Raw genomic sequence first — 27,246 nt, forward strand, 5'->3', positions numbered from 1 at the left:
AACACACACACACATATATATATATATATATATATATATACACACACACACACACACACACACACACACACACACAGTGGGGCAAAAAAGTATTTAGTCAGCCACCAATTGTGCAAGTTCTCCCACTTAAAAAGATGAGAGAGGCCTGTAATTGTCATCATAGGTATACTTCAACTATGAACTTGTTATACTGATAACAAGTTCAAACAGGTGCCATTAATACAGGTAACGAGTGGAGGACAGAGGAGCCTCTTAAAGAAGAAGTTACAGGTCTGTGAGAGCCAGAAATCTTGCTTGTTTGTAGGTGACCAAATACTTATTTTCCACCATAATTTGCAAATAAATTCATAAAAAATCCTACAATGTGATTTTCTGGATTTTTTCCCCTCATTTTGTCTGTCATAATTGAAGTGTACTGATGATGAAATTATAGGCCTCTCTCATCTTTTTAAGTGGGAGAACTTGCACAATTGGTAGCTGACTAAATACTTTTTTGCCCCACTGTGTATATACATACCTACATATATAATATATACACACACACACACATACACACACACACACACACACACACACAATAAATACAATCAATGAAACACACAGAACTATAAAAAAGACAAAGTGAACCTAATACAATTTAATTAACAGATTGATACACAAGAGTTCACAGTCAAACAATGTTGTAAACCACAAAAAAATAAATGTATGGTCCTTCAGAATCAGAAGAATATAAAATGTACTTTTCAAATAAAGATCCACATAGAGTTAAACAGACAAAGTACATGGATAGTCAGACATCAATGCAACATACATGTGCTGTCTATCTCACAACAAACATCTAGTTTTTATCACGACGGTTGTATAAAATACATTCCCTGTACAAACAACCGAGGACTGGATATTGAAAACCCTTCTGAAAAGCAGTGTTGGGGTCAATTCCATTTCAATTCAGGAAGTAAAGTGAAATTCCAATTCTCCTCTGTTTTTCTATGAGAAGTGCTTCCAAAAACATTCTTAATGAATATCCATTTTCATTTAGTCTGTCAATATCTGACTTGAGAATCCCTATGGACCAAGGCTTCTATAATGTTGCCTGTTTCAACAAACAAGATGCATAACTACCATAATGTTTTGACTCCGACAGCTGAATTTGTAAACAGTCTTTGCTTCAGTAAAATACACACAAAAAAATTAAGACCAACGAAATGTATTCTGCAACTAAACTACCATCAGTTATGACCTGCTTTAGCAAACATGAAGTCATCGACCAGGGTTTTACTGAAGGCAAAAAGCATCTCATAGTTGTAACCTTAGTATTGGTTTCCAGGACACAGCATAACAGTTCCAGTAAAAGGTCAAGGGTTGAAGTTCATTCATAGTGACCCTTCATGGAGAAATCCCAGTTACAGAATACAGGCAGAGCCTTATATGGGCGATCATGGAGAAATCTCAGTCATAGAATACAGGCAGAGCCTTATATGGGCGATCATGGAGAAATCTCAGTCATAGAATACAGGCAGAGCCTTATATGGGCGATCATGGAGAAATCTCAGTCATAGAATACAGGCAGAGCCTTATAAGGGCGAGGGGTAAGGTTGGGCAGTATCAAGATTTTCATAATGTCACACCGTTTCTGTACCATACTGGGTATTACTGGAAATGCACATAATGGGCGCTATTCAAATGATAATATTTTTATATATATAAAATTACGCAATAAACAATTTAGGCAAGAGGGTTGAGTGTTCTTGATCCAGGGTGGGATTGACTGTCTTTGCAGTAACCAAGAAGCTTGATCTTGACATCTAGCCACTTAGCGAGCAAGTTAGCAAACCAAATGCATAGCTGGAGCCCTGAACAGGGTATCATTTATTTGACACATTTGAGATTTCTAAGCAGTGCTGTAACATGCACCCCCCAAAAACAAAAATATTATTATATATATATTTTTAAATGGTATTGAAAATCATACTGTCGGTATTTGGAAACACCCCGGTACACGGTTTATCGGCCAAGCCTAGCGAGAGGTGTATATACGGAGGAAGACATTGTCGGGGTGTCGAATGCTATGAAACACGGACCATCTGAGCTACAGAGTCTTCTCCTGCCTGGGCGGCCAGCTCTGCCTGTTGCTACGGGGAGAGAAGGAGAGAGAGAGAGAGAGAGAGAGAGAGAGAGGAAATATATATATATTACACAGTCATCAATGCCTCAAAATTGCATCTCAAAAGGGAATACATTTGATGTTTTTTTTTTTTACTGATCTACACAACCTACTCCACATTTTCAAAGTAAAAAAAAAAGAAGTTAAACTCTTTATTTATTTATTAAACAATTTAAAGCTTTCTTCAGCCATCACAGCTGTGGAATCATTTTGAATAAGATTCTACCTACAGTGTCTTCAGAGAGTATTCGCACCCCAAGACTTTCTACACTTTGTTGTGTTACAGCTTGAATTTAAAAATGGATCAAATTTAAATTGATTTATTCACACAATACCCCATTAATGTTAAAGTGGAATTATGTTTTTTTTTTTTATGTTTACAAATTACACTGAACAAAGGGTATAAACGGAATATGTAAAGTGTTGGTCCCATGTTTTATGATCTGAAATAAAAACACACACAAAACTCTTTATTTCTCTCAAAATTTGGCAACAAATTTGTTGACGTCACTGTTAGTGAGTATTTATCCTTCGCCAAGATAATCCATCCAACTGACATGTGTGACATTAAGAAGCTGATTAAACAGCATGAGGCCACTCTAAATGTTACATTTTTGTCACACAAAACAATGCCCACAGATGTCTCAAGTTGTGAAATGGGAAATGCAATTGGCATGCTGACTGCAGCCCTATTTTAACAGTAAAGTATAACAGTAACTGGATTAGTTTGCACATAAAAAAATATTTTGAATCGCAACATTTTTAGATAAAACTTGTTATGGAATACCTTTTCAGTCTTCTAATACACCTCTTAAAGCTGCAACATGTAACACATAACATAACACTTTGTGTTCAGGACAAATGAAACGGTAGATCTGTTCTATGTGCGCTATTTCTATGTTTCTTGTTTTTAATTTTCGTTTTTGAACACCAGTTTCAAACAGCCGAAAATACAATATTTTTGTGTTATGGAAAATATATTTTACAGAGGTTTAAATGGTACACTGATTCTCTACACTACACTTGCTTTTTTTGATGTCACAAACTGAAATTAGGCAAACTATTGTAATTTTTGCAAACAGGAAATGGCGGAGCGATGTCTGCATAGTGGCACCTTTCATAAAGCACTTAATTTTGAAGTGATTTTTGTGAAGCTTGATTTTGCTGTGGCTATTATGACATTTTGCATGGCGATATGCAACGATTTTGTTGAAATTGTCGTGAAAATTGACGTGTGGCTTGATTGAACCATGACATGGCAATTTTATGGCAATTTTATGCGGAAATAGTGCTGTTTTTAAAAATGTATTTAAACCTTTATTTAATTAGGAAAGTCAGTTAAGAACAAATTCTTATTTACAATGACGGCCTACCCCGGCCAAACCCGGACGATGCTGGGCCAATAGTGACGCCAATAGTACTGTGATGCATTGCCTTAGACCGCTGCACCTCTAGGGAGCCGTGATTGGTCAAATTAACAATCCCTTGCATAATCTAAGGGGAATTTGTGATTTTTAAATTTAAAAAAAAAATGCAATCGCAGAACCCTGGAGGGACTGGAATGACATTGAATTTGTTTCTATTGTGATGCCAAATCATGGGCTAGTGCCACCAACTGAAAAACGTATTGGCACCAGTGAATTGTTATCTGTAGCCCTGGATTTATGTGTATTGTATATAGCCTGAAGAACTTAGTAAGGACTCTTCACTTCAAATTGTATAATGGCAGTTATGGGGAGAAGGCAGATTGAGACAGCCAGTAGGAGCTCAAACAATCCCTTCCTCAATTTCTGCTTTTGATTCCCCCTCTCCAGCTCTCCTACCTGGGCCAGAGCCAGGGCCATCTCCTCCCTCTCCTTGGGAGAGAAGAAGCGTCCTCCGTCTCCCCTCTTGCGCTGCATGGCGTGGCGGTGACGGGACTCATGCAGATATTTCTGTCAGAGAGAGATCGAGAGAAAGAAAGAGAAAGAAAGAGAGACAGAAAGAGAAAGAGAGAGAGAAAGAAAGAGAGAGAGAGAGAGAGAGAGAGAGAGAGAGAGAGAAAGAGAGAGAGAAAGGTGTCACTAACAACTAGGGTTGTAACAGTTCACTAAACCCACAGTTCGGTACGTATTGCGGTTTTTGAGTCACGGTTCGGTTTCAGTACAGTGGGGAAATTAAGTGCCATTCACAATGTTCCTTGCATTGTCTGTTGTGACCGGATTGCTATTTTGGGCCTCTCAAGTTTCCACTCTGATGCTGCGTTCGTAACCATGCGGGGGAATTTACCGTAATGTCGTAAATACCAGTTGCATTCGTGTGACTTTAACTCATTGAGGAACACTGATTGGTTAATGAACTAAAAGTACAGCTATCATGCTTGTAAACAAATTGTTGAGTTCAAAAACTCAATTTATAGATTGTTTTTTTATAAATACTGTTTTTTTGTTGCATTTAACTGCCAACAATGCTGATATAGAGGCCATTTTCTTAGTAGGTGACATTAGAGGTCCCCATGTGTGAGAAGTGGGAGCTCAGGATGATCGTCAATTTCCCACTAGAGTTGCAGCGATGAGACAAGATTGAAATTGGGGAGAAAGAGAGGGTAAAATAAAAAATGAAATAAAATAAAAACATTAATAATAAATAAAAGGGCATTATGATAATTTTTTACAATTTTACAGTATTATTTCAACCAAATAGAAATATATACAACACATAGGCAAATCATGTTTTTGACTGCACTGGGCCTTTAAGTAAGCGCAACACTGGGTGCATTGCCAATTAATTGAAAACTTGGGCTTCGGTTTGCTTATATAGAGAGCGGGTACTACTTATTTGCTGAAATGGGTGCAAGAGGGAAGCTAGTAACATGGTTCGAGGCCTTTCACAAGGTGCTGAAACCCCCTATTCACAACCACTGAGACGCAAATAAAAAACATATAAACACAATATAAACACGTTGCTAAGAAAAGACAAACTAACCGATGGTAGTTTGCAGACAGTAAGATACACGACCAGTAAGAGATAGTAAGAGATAGTTAACTAGGGGCTGTGCGTTCCCCGTGGAAACGACGTGGAAGGTGCATTCCACAACACGCTGGCAGAGCGGAACTGACCTTCCACTGAGTTGCATTATTTTCCAGAGAACACATAGATCTCCTCCGGGTTGATTATCCCTTTTATACCATGGCTATAATTTAACACATTTAACGCCAAAAAAAAAAAAAAATGTGATCAACATCCACTGAAGTAGTAGTACAGTAGTTGCCTTGGTAACCAAACAGACTTGCTAGTCTGGCTAACCAAACCATCAGTCCTATAGCTTGCTTTTATTATGAAAATCGAATTCAACAATGCCAATAATGTTTTCAATTCGACTTCTGCTTTCAAAAGCAGCTCAAACATAAAACATGTTAAAAAAAAAGACTGCAGCAGTCCTGCTCTGAGAGACACTGCATAGACTATCTGACTAACAAACACACTGTACTATTCACCATTCAATTCTACCGTGCAAATATACTCTTTCAAGAGAGAGAATGTCCTAGAATGTCCGAGAAGCCCTTCAAACAACCGGTTTTCTCAGGCTTTATCACTTTTATCACAACAAGTTACCAACATATTTAAAATAATGATTGTTTTCATTAAAACATTTTTTTTATTTTATATAACATAATATTTCATCCTTTCACGAGATATAGTCTCAACACAAATCTAGGGTTTGTTTTTAAATGAATTTTTCTTCGTTATTTTACCAGGTAAGTTGACTGAGAACACATTCTCATTTGCAGCAACGACCTGGGGAATAGTTACAGGGGAGAGAAGGGTGGATGAGTGAGCCAATTGTATACTGGGGATTATTAGGTGACCGTGATGGTTTGATGGCCAGATTGGGAATTTAGCCAGGACACCGGGGTTAACACCCCTACTCTTATGATAAGTGCCATGGGATCTTTAATGACCTCAGAGAGTCAGGAAACCCATTTAACGTCACATCCAAAAGATGGCACCCTACACAGGACAGTGTCCCCAATCAATGCCCTGGGGCATTGGGATATTTTTTAGACCAGAGGAAAGAGTGCCTCCTACTGGCTCTCCAACACCACTTCCAACAGCATCTGGTCTCCCATCCAGGGACTGACCAGGACCAACCCTGCTTAGCTTCAGAAGCAAGCCAGCAGTGGTATGCAGGGTGGTATGCTGCTAGCATACCCAAACCGGCTGGTTGTTTCGTTACATCGGTTCGTTTGCCAGATAAGTGACCCAGTCGTTATGTCTTTTTGTTCTGTGTCTATGGACGCGACCCAGTCGTTATGTCTTTTAGTTCTACATCTATGGACGCGACCCAGTCGTTATGTCTTTTTGTTCTGTATCTATGGACGCGACCCAGTCGTTCCTTCTAAATGTTCCGTTGTCATGATGGCTGGCAACGTACTTATCCCTTGTTTGGTAGCTAGCCAACTTTGGCTAACACATTCACGACAAAAACAGTGTAGCCAGAGTAACAGTAAAGTAGCTGCGAATAATTAAAAAAATAGAACAAAACTGAGAAGCTTGGATGGCCATTACATTTCTAGACAATTATAAATATAGTTTGTTTAAGCTGTTTTCTAGTGATTTGTTTGGTATACATCCATAACAATTTGCGATTTCATCTGGCAATGAACATTTGCTCTCTCGCCAGGCCACTGTTCAGAAGAGATATTCAACTACACAGCTAACACAATAACTTAAAACTGAAGCTGAAAAGACAAACTAGCTGCATTTCGTGTTTTTCTATAGACATTTCTTCGTATATAGCCATAAAAATTATGCTGATTCATGATTTCGACTGTCTGAGAAAAGCTGCCAGCAAGCCTGTCTCTTTCCGACTCCCAACATGTTCATTACCATGGGTCAGCTGGAGATTGAATTTCAATATTGAAACAATGTTGCAAATGTCGGAGAGACGGACAGCAAGGTTTATACACATCTCTGCTGTTGAAAACCAAATGTTAGTCTAAAAGAAAATGTGAGATAATGTCTAGATGCTTTTTATAGTGGAGATCAAGTTTATAAATTGCCTGGCTGGGTTGATGAGACAGTGGATTGCGCAGTCAGATGGAACAGAGTAAATAGCCATTTTCAATTATATAGATCGGTACCGGTGTCCCCCGGTGCCCCCTGTATAACCTCATTATTGTTATTCTTATTGTGTTATTTTTGTATTATTACTTTAGTCTAGCTTGGCTCGGGCCTGTCGTTACACACTAACCCAGGCTACTCACCCTCCTCTCCTTGGGGATCTTGCCATCTTCCTCTAGCTTGGCTCGGGCCTGTCGTCACACACTAACACTAACCCAGGCTACTCACCCTCCTCTCCTTGGGGATCTTGCCCTCTTCCTCTAGCTTGGCTCGGGCCTGTCGTCACACACGAACCCTAACCCAGGCTACTCACCCTCCTCTCCTTGGGGATCTTGCCCTCTGCCTCCAGCTTGGCTCGGGCCTGTCTTCTCTTCAGGATGCGATGGTACTGTTTAGCGTTGACATACAGAGGTTCCTCCTCTAACATCTCAGCCCCGGGTAGAGGGATACGCTGCATAGCAGGCACCGCACCTCCACTAGGCATCATCTAGCAGGGAGAGAGGGAGAGAGAGAAAAAGAGACATACTAGATAGAGCCTCTGGCAAAGAGGAGAGAAGGATAGAGAGAGTGGGGGATACTGCATAGACTATCTGACGAGCAAACACACTGATCGCTGTGTGTGTGTGTTTGTGTCTGACCGAGGCTAATTTGCAACAATTATTTCTGATCAAACACCCCATACCACAGAGATAAACTATTGTGTAATATTTAATTATATGACCTCACTGAGTCGAGGTACTAGCACACTATAGGCTCTATACTAACCAGGTACTAACTCACTACAGGCTCTATACTAACCAGGTACTAACCCACTACAGACTCTATACTAACCAGGTACTAACCCACTACAGGCTCTATACTAACCTACTACAGGCTCTATACTAACCAGGTACTAACCCACTACAGGCTCTATACTAACCCACTAAAGGCTCTATACTAACCCACTATAGGCTCTATACTAACCAGGTACTAACCCACTACAGACTCTATACTAACCAGGTACTAACCCACTACAGGCTCTATACTAACCTACTACAGGCTCTATACTAACCAGGTACTAACCCACTACAGGCTCTATACTAACCCACTAAAGGCTCTATACTAACCCACTATAGGCTCTATACTAACCAGGTACTAACCCACTACAGGCTCTATACTAACCAGGTACTAACCCACTACAGGCTCTATACTAACCAGGTACTAACCCACTACAGGCTCTATACTAACCAGGTACTAACCAACTACAGGCTCTATACTAACCCACTACAGGCTCTATACTAACCAGGTACTAACCCACTACAGGCTCTATACTAACCCACTACAGGCTCTATACTAACCAGGTACTAACCCACTAAAGGCTCTATACTAACCCACTATAGGCTCTATACTAACCAGGTACTAACCCACTACAGGCTCTATACTAACCCACTACAGGCTCTACACTAACCAGGTACTAACCCACTAAAGGCTCTATACTAACCCACTATAGGCTCTATACTAACCAGGTACTAACCCACTACAGGCTCTATACTAACCAGGTACTAACCCACTACAGGCTCGATACTAACCCACTACAGGCTCTATACTAACCAGGTACTAACCCACTACAGGCTCTATACTAACCCACTACAGGCTCTACACTAACCAGGTACTAACCCACTAAAGGCTCTATACTAACCCACTATAGGCTCTATACTAACCAGGTACTAACCCACTACAGGCTCTATACTAACCAGGTACTAACCCACTGCAGGCTCGATACTAACCCACTACAGGCTCTATACTAACCAGGTACTAACCCACTAAAGGCTCTATACTAACCCACTACAGGCTCTATACTAACCCACTACAGGCTCTATACTAACCTACTACAGGCTCTATACTAACCAGGTACTAACCCACTACAGGCTCTATACTAACCCACTAAAGGCTCTATACTAACCCACTATAGGCTCTATACTAACCAGGTACTAACCCACTATAGGCTCTATACTAACCAGGTACTAACCCACTAAAGGCTCTATACTAACCCACTATAGGCTCTATACTAACCAGGTACTAACCCACTACAGGCTCTATACTAACCCACTACAGGCTCTACACTAACCAGGTACTAACCCACTAAAGGCTCTATACTAACCCACTATAGGCTCTATACTAACCAGGTACTAACCCACTACAGGCTCTATACTAACCAGGTACTAACCCACTACAGGCTCGATGCTAACCCACTACAGGCTCTAATACTAACCAGGTACTAACCCACTACAGGCTCGATACTAACCCACTACAGGCTCTATACTAACCTACTACAGGCTCTATACTAACCAGGTACTAACCCACTACAGGCTCTATACTAACCCACTAAAGGCTCTATACTAACCACTATAGGCTCTATACTAACCCACTATAGGCTCTATACTAACCAGGTACTAACCCACTATAGGCTCTATACTAACCAGGTACTAACCCACTAAGGCTCTATACTAACCCACTATAGGCTCTATACTAACCAGGTACTAACCCACTACAGGCTCTATACTAACCCACTACAGGCTCTACACTAACCAGGTACTAACCCACTAAAGGCTCTATACTAACCCACTATAGGCTCTATACTAACCAGGTACTAACCCACTACAGGCTCTATACTAACCAGGTACTAACCCACTACAGGCTCGATACTAACCCACTACAGGCTCTATACTAACCAGGTACTAACCCACTACAGGCTCTATACTAACCCACTACAGGCTCTACACTAACAAGGTACTAACCCACTAAAGGCTCTATACTAACCCACTATAGGTCTATACTAACCAGGTACTAACCCACTACAGGCTCTATACTAACCAGGTACTAACCCACTACAGGCTCTATACTAACCAGGTACTAACCCACTACAGGCTCTATACTAACCCACTACAGGCTCTACACTAACCAGGTACTAACCCACTAAAGGCTCTATACTAATCCACTATAGGCTCTATACTAACCAGGTACTAACCCACTACAGGCTCTATACTAACCAGGTACTAACCCACTACAGGCTCGATACTAACCCACTACAGGCTCTATACTAACCTACTACAGGCTCTATACTAACCAGGTACTAACCCACTACAGGCTCTATACTAACCCACTAAAGGCTCTATACTAACCCACTATAGGCTCTATACTAACCAGGTACTAACCCACTATAGGCTCTATACTAACCAGGTACTAACCCACTACAGGCTCTATACTAACCAGGTACTAACCCACTACAGGCTCTATACTAACCCACTACAGGCTCTACACTAACCAGGTACTAACCCACTAAAGGCTCTATACTAACCCACTATAGGCTCTATACTTACCAGGTACTAACCCACTACAGGCTCTATACTAACCAGGTACTAACCCACTGCAGGCTCGATACTAACCCACTACAGGCTCTATACTAACCAGGTACTAACCCACTAAAGGCTCTATACTAACCCACTACAGGCTCTATACCCCACTACAGGCTCTATACTAACCAGGTACTAACCCACTGCAGGCTCGATACTAACCCACTACAGGCTCTATACTAACCAGGTACTAACCCTCTACAGGCTCTATACTAACCCACTACAGGCTCTATACTAACCCACTATAGGCTCTATACTAACCCACTACAGGCTCTATACTAACCCACTACAGGCTCTATACTAACCAGGTACTAACCCACTACAGGCTCTATACTAACCAGGTACTAACCCACTACAGGCTCTATACTAACCAGGTACTAACCCACTAAAGGCTCTATACTAACCCACTACAGGCTCTATACTAACCCACTACAGGCTCTATACTAACCTACTACAGGCTCTATACTAACCAGGTACTAACCCACTACAGGCTCTATACTAACCCACTAAAGGCTCTATACTAACCCACTATAGGCTCTATATTAACCAGGTACTAACCCACTACAGGCTCTATACTAACCAGGTACAGGGCTCTATACTAACCAGGTACTAACCCACTACAGGCTCTATACTAACCCACTACAGGCTCTATACTAACCAGGTACTAACCCACTAAAGGCTCTATACTAACCCACTATAGGCTCTATACTAACCAGGTACTAACCCACTACAGGCTCTATACTAACCCACTACAGGCTCTACACTAACCAGGTACTAACCCACTAAAGGCTCTATACTAACCCACTATAGGCTCTATACTAACCAGGTACTAACCCACTACAGGCTCTATACTAACCAGGTACTAACCCACTACAGACTCGATACTAACCCACTACAGGCTCTATACTAACCAGGTACTAACCCACTACAGGCTCTATACTAACCCACTACAGGCTCTACACTAACCAGGTACTAACCCACTAAAGGCTCTATACTAACCCACTATAGGCTCTATACTAACCAGGTACTAACCCACTACAGGCTCTATACTAACCAGGTACTAACCCACTACAGGCTCTATACTAACCCACTACAGGCTCTACACTAACCAGGTACTAACCCACTAAAGGCTCTATACTAATCCACTATAGGCTCTATACTAACCAGGTACTAACCCACTACAGGCTCTATACTAACCAGGTACTAACCCACTACAGGCTCGAACCCACTACAGGCTAACCCACTACAGGCTCTATACTAACCAGGTACTAACCCACTACAGGCTCTATACTAACCCACTAAAGGCTCTATACTAACCCACTATAGGCTCTATACTAACCAGGTACTAACCCACTACAGGCTCTATACTAACCAGGTACTAACCCACTACAGGCTCTATACTAACCAGGTACTAACCCACTACAGGCTCTATACTAACCCACTACAGGCTCTACACTAACCAGGTACTAACCCACTAAAGGCTCTATACTAACCCACTATAGGCTCTATACTAACCAGGTACTAACCCACTACAGGCTCTATACTAACCAGGCACTAACCCACTGCAGGCTCTATACTAACCCACTACAGGCTCTATACTAACCAGGTACTAACCCACTAAAGGCTCTATACTAACCCACTACAGGCTCTATACTAACCCACTACAGGCTCTATACTAACCCACTATAGGCTCTATACTAACCAGGTACTAACCCACTGCAGGCTCTATACTAACCCACTACAGGCTCTATACTAACCAGGTACTAACCCACTACAGGCTCTATACTAACCAGGTACTACCCAGGCTCTATACTAACCCACTATAGGCTCTATACTAACCAGGTACTAACCCACTACAGGCTCTATACTAACCAGGTACTAACCCACTACAGGCTCTATACTAACCCACTACAGGCTCTATACTAACCAGGTACTAACCCACTACAGGCTCTATACTAACCCACTACAGGCTCTATACTAACCAGGTACTAACCCACTACAGGCTCTATACTAACCAGGTACTAACCCACTACAGGCTCTATACTAACCCACTACAGGCTCTATACTAACCAGGTACTAACCCACTACAGGCTCTATACTAACCAGGCTACTAACCAGGTACAACCCTACAGGCTCTATACTAACCCACTATACAGGCTCTATACTAACCAGGTACTAACCCACTACAGGCTCTACACTAACCAGGTACTAACCCACTACAGGCTCTATACTAACCCACTACAGGCTCTATACTAACCAGGTACTAACCCACTGCAGGCTCGACAACCCACTACAGGCTCTATACTAACCAGGTACTAACCCACTAAAGGCTCTATACTAACCCAGGCTCTATACTAACCCACTACAGGCTCTATACTAACCCACTATAGGCTCTATACTAACCAGGTACTAACCCACTGCAGGCTCGATACTAACCCACTACAGGCTCTATACTAACCAGGTACTAACCCTCTACAGGCTCTATACTAACCCACTACAGGCTCTATACTAACCCACTATAGGCTCTATACTAACCAGGTACTAACCCACTACAGGCTCTATACTAACCAGGTACTAACCCACTACAGGCTCTATACTAATTCACTACAGGCTCTATACTAACCAGGTACTAACCCACTACAGGCTCTATACTAACCAGGTACTAACCCACTACAGGCTCTATACTAACCAGGTACTAACCCACTACAGGCTCTATACTAACCCACTAACCCAGGCTCTATACTCTAACCCAGGTACTAACCCACTACAGGCTCTATACTAACCAGGTACTAACCCACTACAGGCTCTATACTAACCCACTACAGGCTCTATACTAACCAGGTACTAACCCACTACAGGCTCTACACTAACCAGGTACTAACCCACTACAGGCTCTATACTAACCCACTACAGGCTCTATACTAACCAGGTACTAACCCACTACAGGCTCTACACTAACCAGGTACTAACCCACCGTGCCCCAACCCCCTCAGTGATCTAGGTAATAGGATGTCTGGGTATCTCTGGTTAGGGCCTTACCATGACCATGCCACCAGCGTTCATCATGTTGCCTGAGACTGGCAATGTGACGGTCACAGTGCCCTGCTGTCCACTGTTGGTAGTGGTGGTGTTGGCACCCCCTGTCTGTACCATTTGGGCCCCCGCCAGGCTGCCTGCTGGGATGGTGATCATTCCTGGGGAGAAAAAGCCTTCTTATCACCACCACCTTCACCATTTTATTTGTGTGTGTGTGTGTGGACAAATGTGCGTCCAAGCATGTCGGTGTGCATGTGTGTGTGTCCATACTGTAAACATACCCTGTTGCAGGACGGTGCCATCTGCGTTGACTGGCTGGTAGACGATGGTCTGTCCATCAGCCGTCTGCGCCAGCTGCTGGCCCTGTTGCAACTGAATCTGCTGGCCCTGTTGCAACTGAATCTGCTGGCCCTGTTGCAACTGAATCTGCTGGCCCTGTTGCAACTGAATCTGCTGGCCCTGTTGGAACACACAGGACAGGGTCATATACAGTATGGCGACAAGTAAAGTAAGTAGCCTTGCATGAGACTTGGCTTGTGCGAGCCACAATGGCTCATAGGAGCATGAGCATCTCTTGTTTCTGTCGTGTGAGGCAGCTTGATGTACCAGTACAGGGACAGGACGCTAGTCTATCGCAGGGCCTTACCCCTGATTGATCTCCTTAATGCTATAAAATATAATTAAAAATCTAAATACAATGTTATTTGGTCGCATACACATATTTCGCAGATGTTATCGTGGCTGGAGCTAAATGCTTGTGTTCCTAGCTCCAACAGTGCAGTAATACCTAGCTAAATGCTTGTGTTCCTAGCTCCAACAGTGCAGTAATATCTAACTAAATGCTTGTGTTCCTGGCTCCAACAGTGCAGTAATATCTAACTAAATGCTTGTGTTCCGAGCTCCAACAGTGCAGTAATACCTAACAATACACAAATCCCAAAAATAAATAGAAAGAAATTAAGAATGATAGAATATAACAATTTAAAAAAAAAAAATTGTATATATATTTTAGACTGAATCAACAAGGGGGCTTTTGCCCTTTGAAAGGTATATACAGTGGCAAGAAAATAACATAATAATAATAATACAAATTGTTGTATTTTTCTTGTCTATATTGAATACATCATTTAAACATTCAGTGTATGTTGGAAAAAGTATGTGAACCCCCTAGGCTAATGACTAATTTGAGTCAGGAGTCAGCTAACCTGGAGTTCAATCAATGAGACGAGATTGGAGATGTTGGTTAGAGATGCCCTGCCCTATATATATAAAAAAAATTAAACTCTCAAAATTTGAGTTTGCCATTCATAAGAAGCATTGCCTGATGTGAACCATGCCACAAACAAAAGAGATCTCAGAAGACCTAAGATTAAGAATGGTTGACTTTCATAAAGCTGGAAAGGGTTACAAAAGTATCTCTAAAAGCCTTGATGTTCATCAGTCCACGGTAAGACAAATTGTCTTTAAAATTGAGAAAGTTCCGCACTGTTGCTACTCTCCCTAGGAGTGGCCGTCCTGCAAAGATGACTGCAAGAGTACTGCGCAGAATCCTCAGTGAGGTTTAGAATCCTAGAGTGTCAGCTAGACTTACAGAAATCTCTGGAACATGCTAACATCTCCGTTGATGAGTCTACGATACGTAAAACACTAAACAAGAACGGTGTTTATGGGAGGACACCACGGAAGAAGCCACTGCTGTCCAAAAAAAACAACAACATTGCTGCACGTCTGATGTTCTCAAAAGACCACCTGGATGTTCCACAGCGGTACTGGCCAAATATTCTGTGGACAGATTAAAGTTTAGTTGTTTGAAAGGAACACACAACACTATGTGTGGAGAAAAAAAGGCACAGCACACCAACATCAAAATTTCATCCCAAATGTAAAGTATGGTGGAGGGAGCATCATGGTTTGGGGCTGCTTTGCTGCCTCAGGGCCTGGATAGCTTGCTATCAGACAGGAAAATTAATTCAAGTTTATCAAAAAATTTTCAGGAGAATGTAAGGCTATCTGTTCGCATTTAAAAATATATATATTTAACTAGGCAAGTCAGTTAAGAACAAATTCTTATTTACAATGACGGCCTAGGAACAGTGGGTTAACTGCCTTGTTCAGGGGCTGAACAACATATTTTTACCTTGTCAGCTCGGGGATTTGATCTAGCAACCTTTCGGTTACTGGCGTAACGCTCTAACCACTAGGCTACCCTGCTGAATTGAAGCTCAACAGAAGTTGGGTGATTCAACAGGACAATGACCCAAAACACAGAAGTAAATCCGTGGGATCACAGTTTGTCCACCCTGCACTGTGAATGTTTACATGGTGTGTTCAATACACATGAAAACATATAAGTGTTTGTCTTATTCATTTTAAGCAGACTGTGTTTGTATATTGTTGTTACATTTTATGATCAATTTATGCAGAAGTCCAGGTAATTCCAAAGGCCTAAAATACTTTCTCTTGCCACTGTACACACACAGGCCAGTTTATTATGTACACACATCTAGTTGCATACAGAACAGCCTTAATTCTTCGGGGTATGGAAATATTACTCAATTTGAATCAAGGGACCTAACGGGTGCCAATGAAACGTTCACCACACCATTACACCACCACCATCCTGTACTGTTGACACCAGGCAGGATGGAGCCACGGACTCATGCGGCTGCTTACGCCTAATCATAACTCTGCCATCAGCATGACGCAACAGGAACCGGGATTCGTCGGACCAGGAGATGTTTTTCCACTCTTCCAATTGTCCAGTGTTGGTGATGGCGTGCCCAACTAGCCCTGCTTCTTCTTGTTTGAACGGATAGGAGTGGAACCTGGTGTGGTCGTCTGCGGTAATAGCCAATCCGTGACCAAGGACCGACGAGTTATGTGTTTCGTTATTTCCCCTGTCTGTTAACTTACACGATTCTTGCCGTTCTCCTTCGACCCTCTCATCAACGTGCTGTTTTCACCCACAGGACTGCCACTGACTGTTTTATCTGTTTTCACCCACAGGACTGCCACTGACTGTTTTATCTGTTTTCACCCACAGGACTGCCACTGACTGTTTTATCTGTTTTCACCCACAGGACTGCCACTGACTGTTTTATCTGTTTTCACCCACAGGACTGCCACTGACTGTTTTATCTGTTTTCTGTTGTCACCCACAGGACTGCCACTGACTGTTTTATCTGTTTTCACCCACAGGACTGCCACTGACTGTTTTATCTGTTTTCACCCACAGGACTGCCACTGACTGTTTTATCTGTTTTCACCCACAGGACTGCCACTGACTGTTTTATCTGTTTTCACCCACAGGACTGCCACTGACTGTTTTATCTGTTTTCACCCACAGGACTGCCACTGACTGTTTTATCTGTTTTCACCCACAGGACTGCCACTGACTGTTTTATCTGTTTTCACCCACAGGACTGCCACTGACTGTTTTATCTGTTTTCACCCACAGGACTGCCACTGACTGTTTTATCTGTTTTCACCCACAGGACTGCCACTGACTGTTTTATCTGTTTTCACACACAGGACTGCCACTGACTGTTTTATCTGTTTTCACCCACAGGACTGCCACTGACTGTTTTATCTGTTTTCACCCACAGGACTGCCACTGACTGTTTTATCTGTTGTCGTAAAATTCTCTGTAAACCCTAGACACTGTCGCGCGTGAAAAGCCCAGGAGGCCAAACGTTTATGAGATACTGAAACTAGCACGTTTGGCAACGACGATCATATCACTCTCAATGTCTCTTAGGTCACTCGTTTTGCCCAATCTAAAAGGTCAAATCGGAACATCGAATGTATATATTGCATAGGATTGAAGCTAAACATCTCTGGCCTTGCTGCAGCTGGATCAGTTGACCCATGAATCAGTGTCAATGAGAGATTTGAATTTACATTGTAGTTCATCATGTGGAAGTTGAACTAAAAGTATGTTTGAATTCAGACTCAAATGCTGATGGTTAGCGATGATGTCACATTGTCCCAAAAGAGGAAGTGTATAATCAGAAGTCTGTATAGGTGTATACCTTTCAGAGTGTGTGTGTGTGTGTGTGTACGTCATGTGTGTGTGTGTGTGTGTGGGTACCTGGTTCTGTCCGGCTGTGATGGCTTGTTGTGGCTGTTGGATGATGATCTGTTGGGGTTGACCCTGCTGTCCCCCTAGCTGTAACATCTGTCCGTTCTGCAGCTGGATCTGTTGTCCCCCTAGATGGATCGTCTGACCGTTCTGCAGCTGGATCTGCTGTCCACCCTGTAGCTGGATCTGACAATGAAACATAATCAGATGATAGTGTGCTCATAATATCATTCCAACTCCAGACTCTGGCTCAAATAAATATGATTCCTAGAATGGGAAAAGACTCTTAAGAACACTGCACTCTGAAATCATTCTAATTGAATTGAATGAGTTCTAGCAATTATATGTCTATGGTTTTCCTCTCATCCCATTCCTCACCTGTTGTAGTCCCTGTCCTCCAGACACAGGCACCTGCATGATGGTCTGTCCCTGTCCTCCCCCCATAGCCTGCACCATGATGGGTTGCCCTGACGATGTGATCAGCTGCCCTCCGCTCACCTGCACCACCAGGGGCTGGCCTTGGACCTGTGGGTGGGTGGGTTAAAGTTGGGTTAAAGTTGATATTCATTCTTAGATAATCATATACATTGAGTGTACAAATAATTAAGAATGCCTTCCTTTTCCCCCTCACAACAGATTCAATCCGTCAGGGCATGGACTCTACAAGGTGTCTAAAGCGTTCCACAGGGATGAAGGCTCATGTTGACTCCAATGCTTTCTACAGTTGTGTCAAGTTGGCTGGATGTCCTTTGGGTGGTGGACCATTCTTGATTCACACGGGAAACTGTTGAGCGTGAAAAACCCAGAAGCATTGCAGTTCTTGGCACAAACCGGTGCGCCTGGCACCTACTACCATTCCCCGTTCAAAGCCGCTTAAATCTTTTGTCTTGCCCATTCACCCTCCGAATTGCAAACATACACAATCCATTTCTCAATTGTGTCAAGGATTAAAAATCCTTCTTTAACCTGTCTCCTCCCCTTCATCTACACTGATTGAAGTGGATTTAACAAGTGACATCAATAAGGGATCATAGCTTTCACCTGGATTCACCTGGTCAGTCTGTCATGGAAAGAGCAGGTATACATAATATTTTGTACACTCAGTGTATACTATAACTCTGCAGTTTCATGTCACAGCCAGAGCGCTGCTAAAACACCAAGCGTGTCATTGAGACAGAATATAATTGCTGTTTTAGGACATAAAATTATGAACACATGAACCAGTTGACAGTGTAAGCGTATCATAGCGTGAACAATGGTGAAAAACTGGCCATAATATGATGGTCAATCCAATGTTTCAGACTGTTGCTAGTACCTTCATGGATGACTCGGACTGACTCAGTCAAACCAGTCACTGAGCTGGGGACATGCAGCTCAGAGCAGCGATAGCATTCTAGGGAAGCTAGCACTGAGATGGGGCATGGTAATCATGGTAGGCGAGAGGCATGCTGTACACTGTGACAATAATGCAGTGCGATGCAATACTGTGACTGGGTGACAATGTGACATAGGCAGACGGTCACACCACTACCTGGAGTGTCTGCACCTGCTGGCCAGAGGCCGTCAATACCGGCGCCTCGGTCTGCAGCTGCACAGCCGTCATTGTGCCCTGAGTCTGCAGACAAGGTCATGTTCATTAGGGCTCGCAACCGGAAACCGTTTCAAAGCATTTTTGTAACGGAAAAAAAAAATCATTTGCATTTCTTATTTAAACAAGCCCCTAAATCCAGGTAGTCCCTCCCTGTTTCGTTCAGTTTTCTGACGTTTAGTGCCTAATGAACACGGAACAGCTACAGTTCACTTATCCCAGAAGTCTCAGAGATTAGATTGAATCATTTTATATCAAATGAATTGCCTATAATGACACTTCTCAGTCTAGACTCAACAACATGTAGGCCTACATTGTATTCCGTTGGTGTACCTCAGTAAAGTCTGGTTGAGATTCACCCAGCTCAGGTTGAACCGTTGCCACTCACCTGTTGTTGGATCTGTCCATTGGACGTCTGCACGACTATCTGCTCCCCTGTTGAGGTGGTGTACTCCATGGTCAGTTAGTCACAGTCCTTCCTGTCATTGTCAAAATACAGTTTGATCAATCAAATTAGAGGCATTGTGACAAATTAGGGATACAAAGGGAAAAATCCAATACAAGCTGGCATATCAATCCCAAAGGGTCACACAAGCAATCATAGGCTATGAGGTTGTTGTTGCCACATATAACAGGAAAAATACTGTGATTGATTGTTGGGCCATTAGCTGGACTAGCTAAACAGTCACCATTTCAGCAGACATGTGGAACACAAGCATTCATGTGTTTTCCGGTTCTTGTTCCCCAGGATTGTAGCCTAATTTAAAGATTCAGCTGAGGCGGGTACATCATCGGATATCACTCAGTTTGAGTGCAAACATTTCGCTACAACCGCAATAACATCTGCTAAATATTTGTATGTGACCAATAAAATTTGATTTGGAGAATATTTCTTGAAATTAACAAAATGGGCTACATGGTACATCCTGCAGCAAATGAACACAAATGCTAGCTAACGTTAGATTTGTTGAAGGACATCTTGAAGTGTGTGCTTTTTCTTTGTCGTTCGCTAGCTTTACTGCTGCTAGCTACACAGCTAACGTTAGCTAGCTTGAGACAAGGCACAGGTATTACATTAGGTAACTAGCTAGCTGGATAGTTGACTAGCTAGTTAGCTTAGCTAGCAAGTTAAATGTTCAAATAAAAGAACGGAAGCGTGTTGAAAATGTATAAATATTTGGGTATAACATTAGCTAGTTACAACAACAACAACAACAACAAAAAAATCACATTATTTATAGGATTTATTCCAAGCTAACGTTGCATTTAGCATGCACATCTGTCTCGGTTATGTAACAAGGATTATGTTATACTACAATCATACTGAAATCATTACAGTTCAAAAAATACAACAACGTTGATTTGCTTCAACATGCGATTCCTGTATTTTGTAGAGTTAGTAATTTGGTTGGTCAATGACAAACCAATCCGTGCTGACAACAACCATAGGGCTTCTATTACCGTTTCTCTGCTGTCCGGTATCCCTCTGATTGGCTCCAGTTCAGGGTTCCAAAGCCCAATCACCAAAGTGAGCAGACAAAATGGCGCAAATGAAAAACAACAGCGATGTCGAAGAGTTAAGCCATGTGATCGTTTAGGCGAAGAACGACGAAGATTGCCGATCTTTTACAACCCGACTGATGACGCAATTGGTTCAGTATGTAATGTCCTGCCTGTAGTACTCAGATTATTTTATTATTTTACTGTTGGATTCAGTTGTGGAAAAAGTACCCAATTGTCATACTTGAGTAAAAGTAAGGATACCTTATTAGAAAATGACTCAAGTAAAAGTGAGAGTCACCCAGTTAAATACTACTTGAGTAAAAGTCCAAAATTACTTGGTTTTAAATATATTTAAGTATCAAAGAGTAAATGTAATTGCTAAATATACTTACGTATTAAAAGTAAAAGTATTAATAATTTCAAATTCATTATATTAAGAAAATCACGCGGCACCGTTATGTTTTTTTAAATTTATCGGAAAACCAAGGGCACATTCCAACACTCAGACATCATTTTCAAACTAATAATTTGTGTTTAATGAGTCTACTTAATGAGTCTATATGAGTCTAATATTCATAAATATCAATGCATTTACTTAAATTAAAGGTTTGTTGTTTGGTATTTTCGATCAAGTAGTGACTGAAATGTATCGGGGGTTTTTCAACACCACATGCCAGTAGGTGGCAGTATGTGGAAATATAGGTTGTATGCCAGACTGTTTGCGGAAAGGCTGCATTGTTTCCACGAGACAAGCAGGTCTAGACTGAAATGTAGCTAAAGAAAGCAGGAGAATCTTATTTGGGTGAATACAATTGTTAATTATTCCTATCAATGTTGGCTAGACGCATGGTTATTGTTTGACTACTTTGTGAGATGTGAATGTGCGGTAGCAGCAAGAGGCGTATTTAGCTAAACTAGCTAAGGTCTTTGGCTCTGTATACAAGCCAAGGTTACTATCAAATCACATTTTATTGATCGCATACACATATTTAGCAGATGTTATTGCGTTTGTAGCGAAATACTTGTGTTCCTAGCTCCAACAGTGGAGTAGTATCTAAAATTCACAATGCACACAATGTAAAATGGAATTCCACATTATTAAAGTGGCCAGTGATTCCATGTCTATGCACAGTGGGCAGCAGCCTCTAAGGTGCAGGGTTGAGTAACCCCCGGTTACTAGCCGGCTAGTAATGGTTATTTAACAGTTTGATGGCTTTGAGATAGAAGCTGTTTTTCAGTTGCGGTACCAGGCGGTGATATAGTCCGTCAGTTGTGCATCTGTAAAAGTTTGAGAGTCTTTCCATTGGCAATGAGGTTATTTAATTGAGCTGAACTTTTTTTTTTTTTAGCTAACTAGATTAGACAAAATGGACGTACTGGGCAAATCAGATAGATTGAAAATGTTGATAATTTCTGATCCTGTCTTTTCTTCATCCAGTAGTGTCTGGTGACCAGTGGTGAGCCTTCAGAATAGCCATGATGTCTTTCAGGATTGTCTCCAGGCTTGGCAAACTGTCAGTGATGCCCACAAGGAGCTGTAGTCGACACCTCTGCAGCGATGCCAGCAAGGCCTGGATGGATCAGAGGCAGACACACAGGACCTCAGCCCACAGACACAGAGGGAAGGAGGAGAGGAATGAAGATCCAGATCTGGACGATGTAGACGACAAGGTCCAGGCTGTGTTCAGGTGAGAAACATTTATCCTAAACTGAACCCTAGGCTTTGCCTGGTCCCAAGATCTGTTTGAGCAGCCTTTCTGACAACAGCTGTTGGTGATTTATACGGCACAAACAGACCTGGGACCACCAGGCCTATTGAAGGATGCCTGTCTACATACTTTGCCACTTTCACCCAGTCAGTGATGGGTCTACATAGTATCTTAAGATAAATATCATATCATTTATCAAGTCGTCACTCCACACTCATGATGCAACTAGGCCTAATGCCGCCCCTCTCACCTTGGCCCCTGTCTAGTGAAGAGAGGAGGAGACAGAGGACGGTGAAGTACCATATAGTTAAGAGACAGCTGACCGAGTCTGGAGCTCCAGAGAGGAGGCTGAGCTGGGACGCCATGGAACAGATCAGGTGAGGAAGGCTGCAATGTTACTAAATATTCAGAAATATATATACACACACACAGTACAAAAGTCTAAAGTTTGGACACACCTACTCATTCCAGGGTTTGTCTTTATTTTCTACTATATACTTAAAAAAAAATATTTTTTTTAACTTTTCTACATTGTAGAATAGTGAAAATATCAAAACTATGAAATAACACATATGGAATCATGTAGTGAGCAAAAAAAAAAGTGTTATATATAAATAGATTTGAGATTCATCAAAGTAGCCACCGTTTGCCTTAATGACAGCTTTGCTGTACTGTATGAATGACACGTTTTGATTGTCTGTCAGGTAGACTAGGGAGTCGTGTCAGCTTTATCTGCAACATTGTCAACGTTTTGCCTCAATGACTCAATTACTGACTACACCCCAGGTATCTGAAGCAGGAGCTACCAGAGGAATGGACCATTGACCGTCTGGCAGAGGGATTCTCTGTCCATCGTGACGTCATTCTACGAGTCCTGAGGAGCAAGTTCGCCCCCACCCCAGAGAGGAAAGCTAAACAGGACACCAGCGTGTGGGCCAGGCTGAGACAGCAGGCCTTACCTGGGGGTGGAACAGGGGGACAGGGCAGGCAGGTGGCCCTACCTGGGGGTGGAGCAGGGGGACAGGAGAGGCAGGTGGCCTTACCTGGGGGTGGAGCAGGGGGACAGGAGAGGCAGGTGGCCTTACCTGGGGGTGGAGCAGGGGGACAGGAGCAGGCAGGTGGCCCTACCTGGGGGTGGAACAGGGGGACAGGGCAGGCAGAAAGCCCTACCTGGAGGTGGAACAGGGGGACAGGGCAGGCAGAAAGCCCTACCTGGAGGTGGAACAGGGGGACAGGGCAGGCAGAAAGCCCTACCTGGGGGTGGAGCAGGGGGACAGGATAGGCAGGTGGCCCTACCTGGTGGTGGAGGGGCAGGGGGGCCGGGCAGAACACAGCATCCTGCCTCTGGACATAGAAGTAGCAAACCAGCCATGCTGCCCACAGGAAGTGGCACTGGTGCCCTGGTCACCCTGGCTAGCCACAGTAGCCAGAGGCTGATAGCCAGGGACTTGGAGGATGACCCTGGCCCAAGAGCCATGATGACTACTGCTAATTATCCTGCTGCTCCTCTCACCTCACTACCCACCCAGCTCTCATCCCCACCAACCCTGCACAGCAGACACACCTCAGGACAAGATAACTCGAGAGAGGAGTGGGAGGAAGAGGAAAATGTGTCAGAGAAGGTTGAGGAGAAAGACGACCAGGAGGAGAGATGGGATGGAAGGGTGTTTTCAGAGGAAGAACTGGAGGAACTAATGCTGTCGTCAAAGCCTTCGCCAGTGGTACCGAATGGGAGAGAGTTCTTTGACAGTGAAGGAAACTTCCTGTACAGAATCTGAGATAGCAAAATGGCACCCTATTCCCTACATAGTGCACTACTTTAGACCAGGACCCGATGGGTGCCATTTTAGAAGTAGCCTGAGATGTTGTTGATGTGTTGGTTTCCTAAATACAGTCAAATGCAATACACTTTGTTGGAAGATGCCAGAGACTTATTATCCCGCAAACTAATAAAGCACCATTTCAAATGTATGGGTTAGTCACAAGTTGATTCTCTACTTTGGTTCTTGAATGTTGCACATATTGACATTGGAATGAAATGCAATTTTAGTCCAGAAGAGGCAACTTTCAAAGGGGCAAGTTAATTTATTGGTCGTCAACCCAAAGCAAAATTATCTCAAATATACAGAACAAGAGATACACAGCCGATACCCAGATTCAACAATTGAGCCATCACAATTATTTCTTTATACAGCCATTTTAAAAATGTAAGAAAAAAAAGTCTCACCTCTCAAATCAAAGACATAAAACCAGCATGATTAAATAGGTATGAATAATTCAGAACAAGGGTCTTCCCAGTGTTAACTACAGTACAGGTGTTGCCTCTAATGCCAATCGACATTTATTTTTAGTCCTGTGCAAGTACAGAGATGTTTTTGTACAAACCGAACACCAAGTATAGGCTGCATTATAAATTAGATGAAACATTGCATTTGTCTGTTTCACAGTGGACAAATCAAGTTGTATTACATGACAAGGGAATCAAAAGAGTTTATGTTCCCATTGCTTTAAAGATTGGGAGAGTATTCAGAACAGTTGTGCTGAACAGAAGGGTAGTCGGTATTGAAGGGAGTTTCATTTGAGGTGAAATCCTTATTCACATAATTACAGTAAGTGCAATCTACGGGGTGTCAATGACAAAGTGAATGCAACTGTGGTTACACAGACATCTGATATCTAGGGTGCATCCTATGGGCCCTGGTCAAAAGTAGTCCCCTATATAGGGAACAAGGTGCTATTTGGGATGCACACTTTGAATCTATTATAGACAGTACATGCACTTGCCACTCATTGGGAAGGCACAGACCCAACCCCCCATACTACACAGACATTACCCCCAAATGGGCTTCCGAGGCTAGAATGATCCTGTCTCTGAAACTAAGTCAATGACCTTCTCAGGTAGTTAAACCGTAATAAAATATGTGATTCAGTAGAATTAGCTCATCTCATATTCACATATGAGCTACAGTACATAGAGGTCGGTTCTACACACACTGAAAACAGGCACGCCAGTGTTAAACTGCTACACATCCATACAACATTGTTATAAAAACCCACTTCTTCTAGCAAACTGCTTCATCAATAATGTTCAGATCTATGTACTACATTTACAAATGTGCTTTTAGTTCCTGTGTTTACATTGGTGCACTCTCCATCTTATCAGCTCCTATCTACTGCTCAAACATGCTCTGCCCACAATGCAACACCTGGGCACAGTAGCAGCCAAATATAAACCAGCAGCCTCGATGTTTGTGTGTGTGTGTGTGTGTTAGCACTAACTCATTGTGTAGTCCAGTGATGGATTCCAACTGTTCTTTCTTCACTTTTAGATCTACTTTCACTGATGTAGGATTACCTTAACATATTAAAACACAAGTAATAATTTTTTATTGAGAAATGAAGAGGCGTAAGGCCAATAGCTATTTGTACACTAGATTTTCTCCCTCTGACTAAAACAGACACTTCAAATACAAAACAAAGAACATTGTTCCACAGCCAAATTATAATTTGAAATACATGCACGCAACACATTTGTATTGCCCCATTGAAATCAAATGCATGATTTAGGAGGTGAAAGTTTGAGTCAGGTACACATTTCTCGGGTTAGGATACGTTGCTTTAGTTCAGTCTAGATTAGAGGGATGTTCACTCCTGCTATGAAAGCTTAGTGTGTTGATACAGTGGATCTAAAACATGTTATTGCTATCCAACTTTAAATGCTTATAAATATTTCCACTTGCATCTTATTAGTTAGGCAAAATACTTACAAATCATTTTTCCAAGCCACAGTACCCAACAGCAACCCATGTACCATGTCCCTGACTCTGTCACATCAATGAAAAAAGGAAAGCTCTTTATGTACAGGGGAGGGGGAGGGGGGGAAACTGGAAGTCTTCATTAGAAGCGTACACGTAATATTCCCAAGAGCCCCAGTCCCAAGCGTGTATAACCCGTAATGTTGTTAATGTTCACTTGGTTGAATAAAAAGATAGCTTTATGTTGTTAAGAGAAGATGCTGATGATGATAAAAACAGCTTCTACACAGCAGTTCCAAAGGTCCATTATTTAAATGTTCACCAGTAGTCCAGAACCACCACATTCCATCACTCAATTGTTCCCAAAGGAACTTGGACGAATACATTCTGAAATCAACCACAACAACAACACTACTGGCCCCCTTTGTTCTCCTGCTGAACTCTGTATGTGTGTCTCACTCAGAACAGAAAGCCTCATTGGATACCTCACTGATGAGAGCTGCGTTAGAAGGACTCTCCACCAGGCGATGTAAGGTCAGGGGTTAAGAGTTAAAGGGTCATGGTGGAGGGGAGAAGGAGGAAGTAACAGGAAGCGAAGAAGAGAGAGCAGCAGCGAGCCTCGGTGTACACCTAGGACAAACTTGTTCTTCAATATAGAGCAGTGAGCCTAAGGACAGACAGGAGACTAGATTCCCCTGGTTGCTGCAGGAGCTTCTAGGTTGTAAAGGAGAGACAGGAGGCTAGGGGTTCCTCCTGGTAGCTGGAAATGCCACCTGTTACTCCAGAAGATCCTAGAGACACACAGAGAACAAACATTCCTATGTAAGTGGACCTTTAATAGGAAGGACTAGAGAAAACACTGAGGCAAAGGAAAGTCACAACCAATTCTTCACCAAGGGATTGAGGCAAATTGTA

General features: G+C 42.5%; 3 protein-coding genes across 10 annotated transcripts in view; 1 reads left to right on the top strand and 2 right to left on the bottom strand.

Moving 5' to 3' along the window:
- Positions 1 to 622: 622 nt before the first annotated feature.
- On the bottom strand, positions 623 to 20,958 carry LOC112257657 (nuclear transcription factor Y subunit alpha-like). 7 transcript variants are annotated; one of them, XM_042304234.1, is made up of 10 exons: positions 20,826 to 20,958; positions 19,753 to 19,843; positions 19,308 to 19,391; positions 18,155 to 18,301; positions 17,786 to 17,962; positions 13,977 to 14,154; positions 13,699 to 13,853; positions 7,581 to 7,754; positions 3,988 to 4,098; positions 623 to 2,126 (listed from the first exon to the last, which is right to left on the bottom strand). In XM_042304234.1, exons 2-10 carry the CDS (start codon positions 19,819 to 19,821, stop codon positions 2,067 to 2,069), a joined length of 1,155 nt encoding a protein of 384 aa, XP_042160168.1. In that variant the 5' UTR covers positions 19,822 to 19,843; positions 20,826 to 20,958; the 3' UTR covers positions 623 to 2,066. The 7 variants fall into 7 exon arrangements, with proteins under 7 accessions (XP_042160168.1, XP_042160165.1, XP_042160167.1 ...); XM_042304231.1 differs by having other exon boundaries at positions 623 to 2,132; XM_042304233.1 differs by lacking the exon at positions 20,826 to 20,958 and adding an exon at positions 20,701 to 20,774 and having other exon boundaries at positions 623 to 2,132.
- Positions 20,959 to 21,539: 581 nt separating this feature from the next.
- On the top strand, positions 21,540 to 24,547 carry LOC112257655 (golgin subfamily A member 6-like protein 2). The gene is given in 5 exon segments (XM_024431401.2): positions 21,540 to 21,669; positions 22,306 to 22,555; positions 22,843 to 22,953; positions 23,363 to 23,858; positions 23,860 to 24,547. Coding segments are annotated over 4 exon segments (1,314 nt in total). The 5' UTR covers positions 21,540 to 21,669; positions 22,306 to 22,343; the 3' UTR covers positions 24,355 to 24,547.
- Positions 24,548 to 24,638: 91 nt separating this feature from the next.
- Positions 24,639 to 27,246, bottom strand: part of LOC112257656 (sortilin-like) — a 35,812-nt gene continuing 33,204 nt past the window's right edge. For both annotated transcript variants that reach the window (XM_042304219.1, XM_042304220.1), the window contains one exon: positions 24,639 to 27,122. In XM_042304219.1, the coding sequence (XP_042160153.1) occupies positions 27,108 to 27,122 (15 nt within the window). In that variant the 3' untranslated portion in view covers positions 24,639 to 27,107. The remainder of the gene's footprint in view (positions 27,123 to 27,246) is intronic.

The sequence above is a fragment of the Oncorhynchus tshawytscha genome, linkage group LG22 (genome assembly GCF_018296145.1).
Source record: "Oncorhynchus tshawytscha isolate Ot180627B linkage group LG22, Otsh_v2.0, whole genome shotgun sequence".
In the NCBI taxonomy this organism is placed as follows: domain Eukaryota; kingdom Metazoa; phylum Chordata; class Actinopteri; order Salmoniformes; family Salmonidae; genus Oncorhynchus; species Oncorhynchus tshawytscha.

Bases quoted from the DNA above. Each gene is read 5' to 3' on its own strand.
- LOC112257657 (XM_042304231.1), bottom strand. From the start codon at position 19,821: ATGGAGTACACCACCTCAACAGGGGAGCAGATAGTCGTGCAGACGTCC. The intron at 14,155-17,785 runs GTACCCACACAC...GTGTTCCAACAG, and splicing joins TCACAGCCGGACAGAACCAG to GGCCAGCAGATTCAGTTGCA. The intron at 13,854-13,976 runs GTATGTTTACAG...TTTTCTCCCCAG, and splicing joins TGGCACCGTCCTGCAACAGG to GAATGATCACCATCCCAGCA.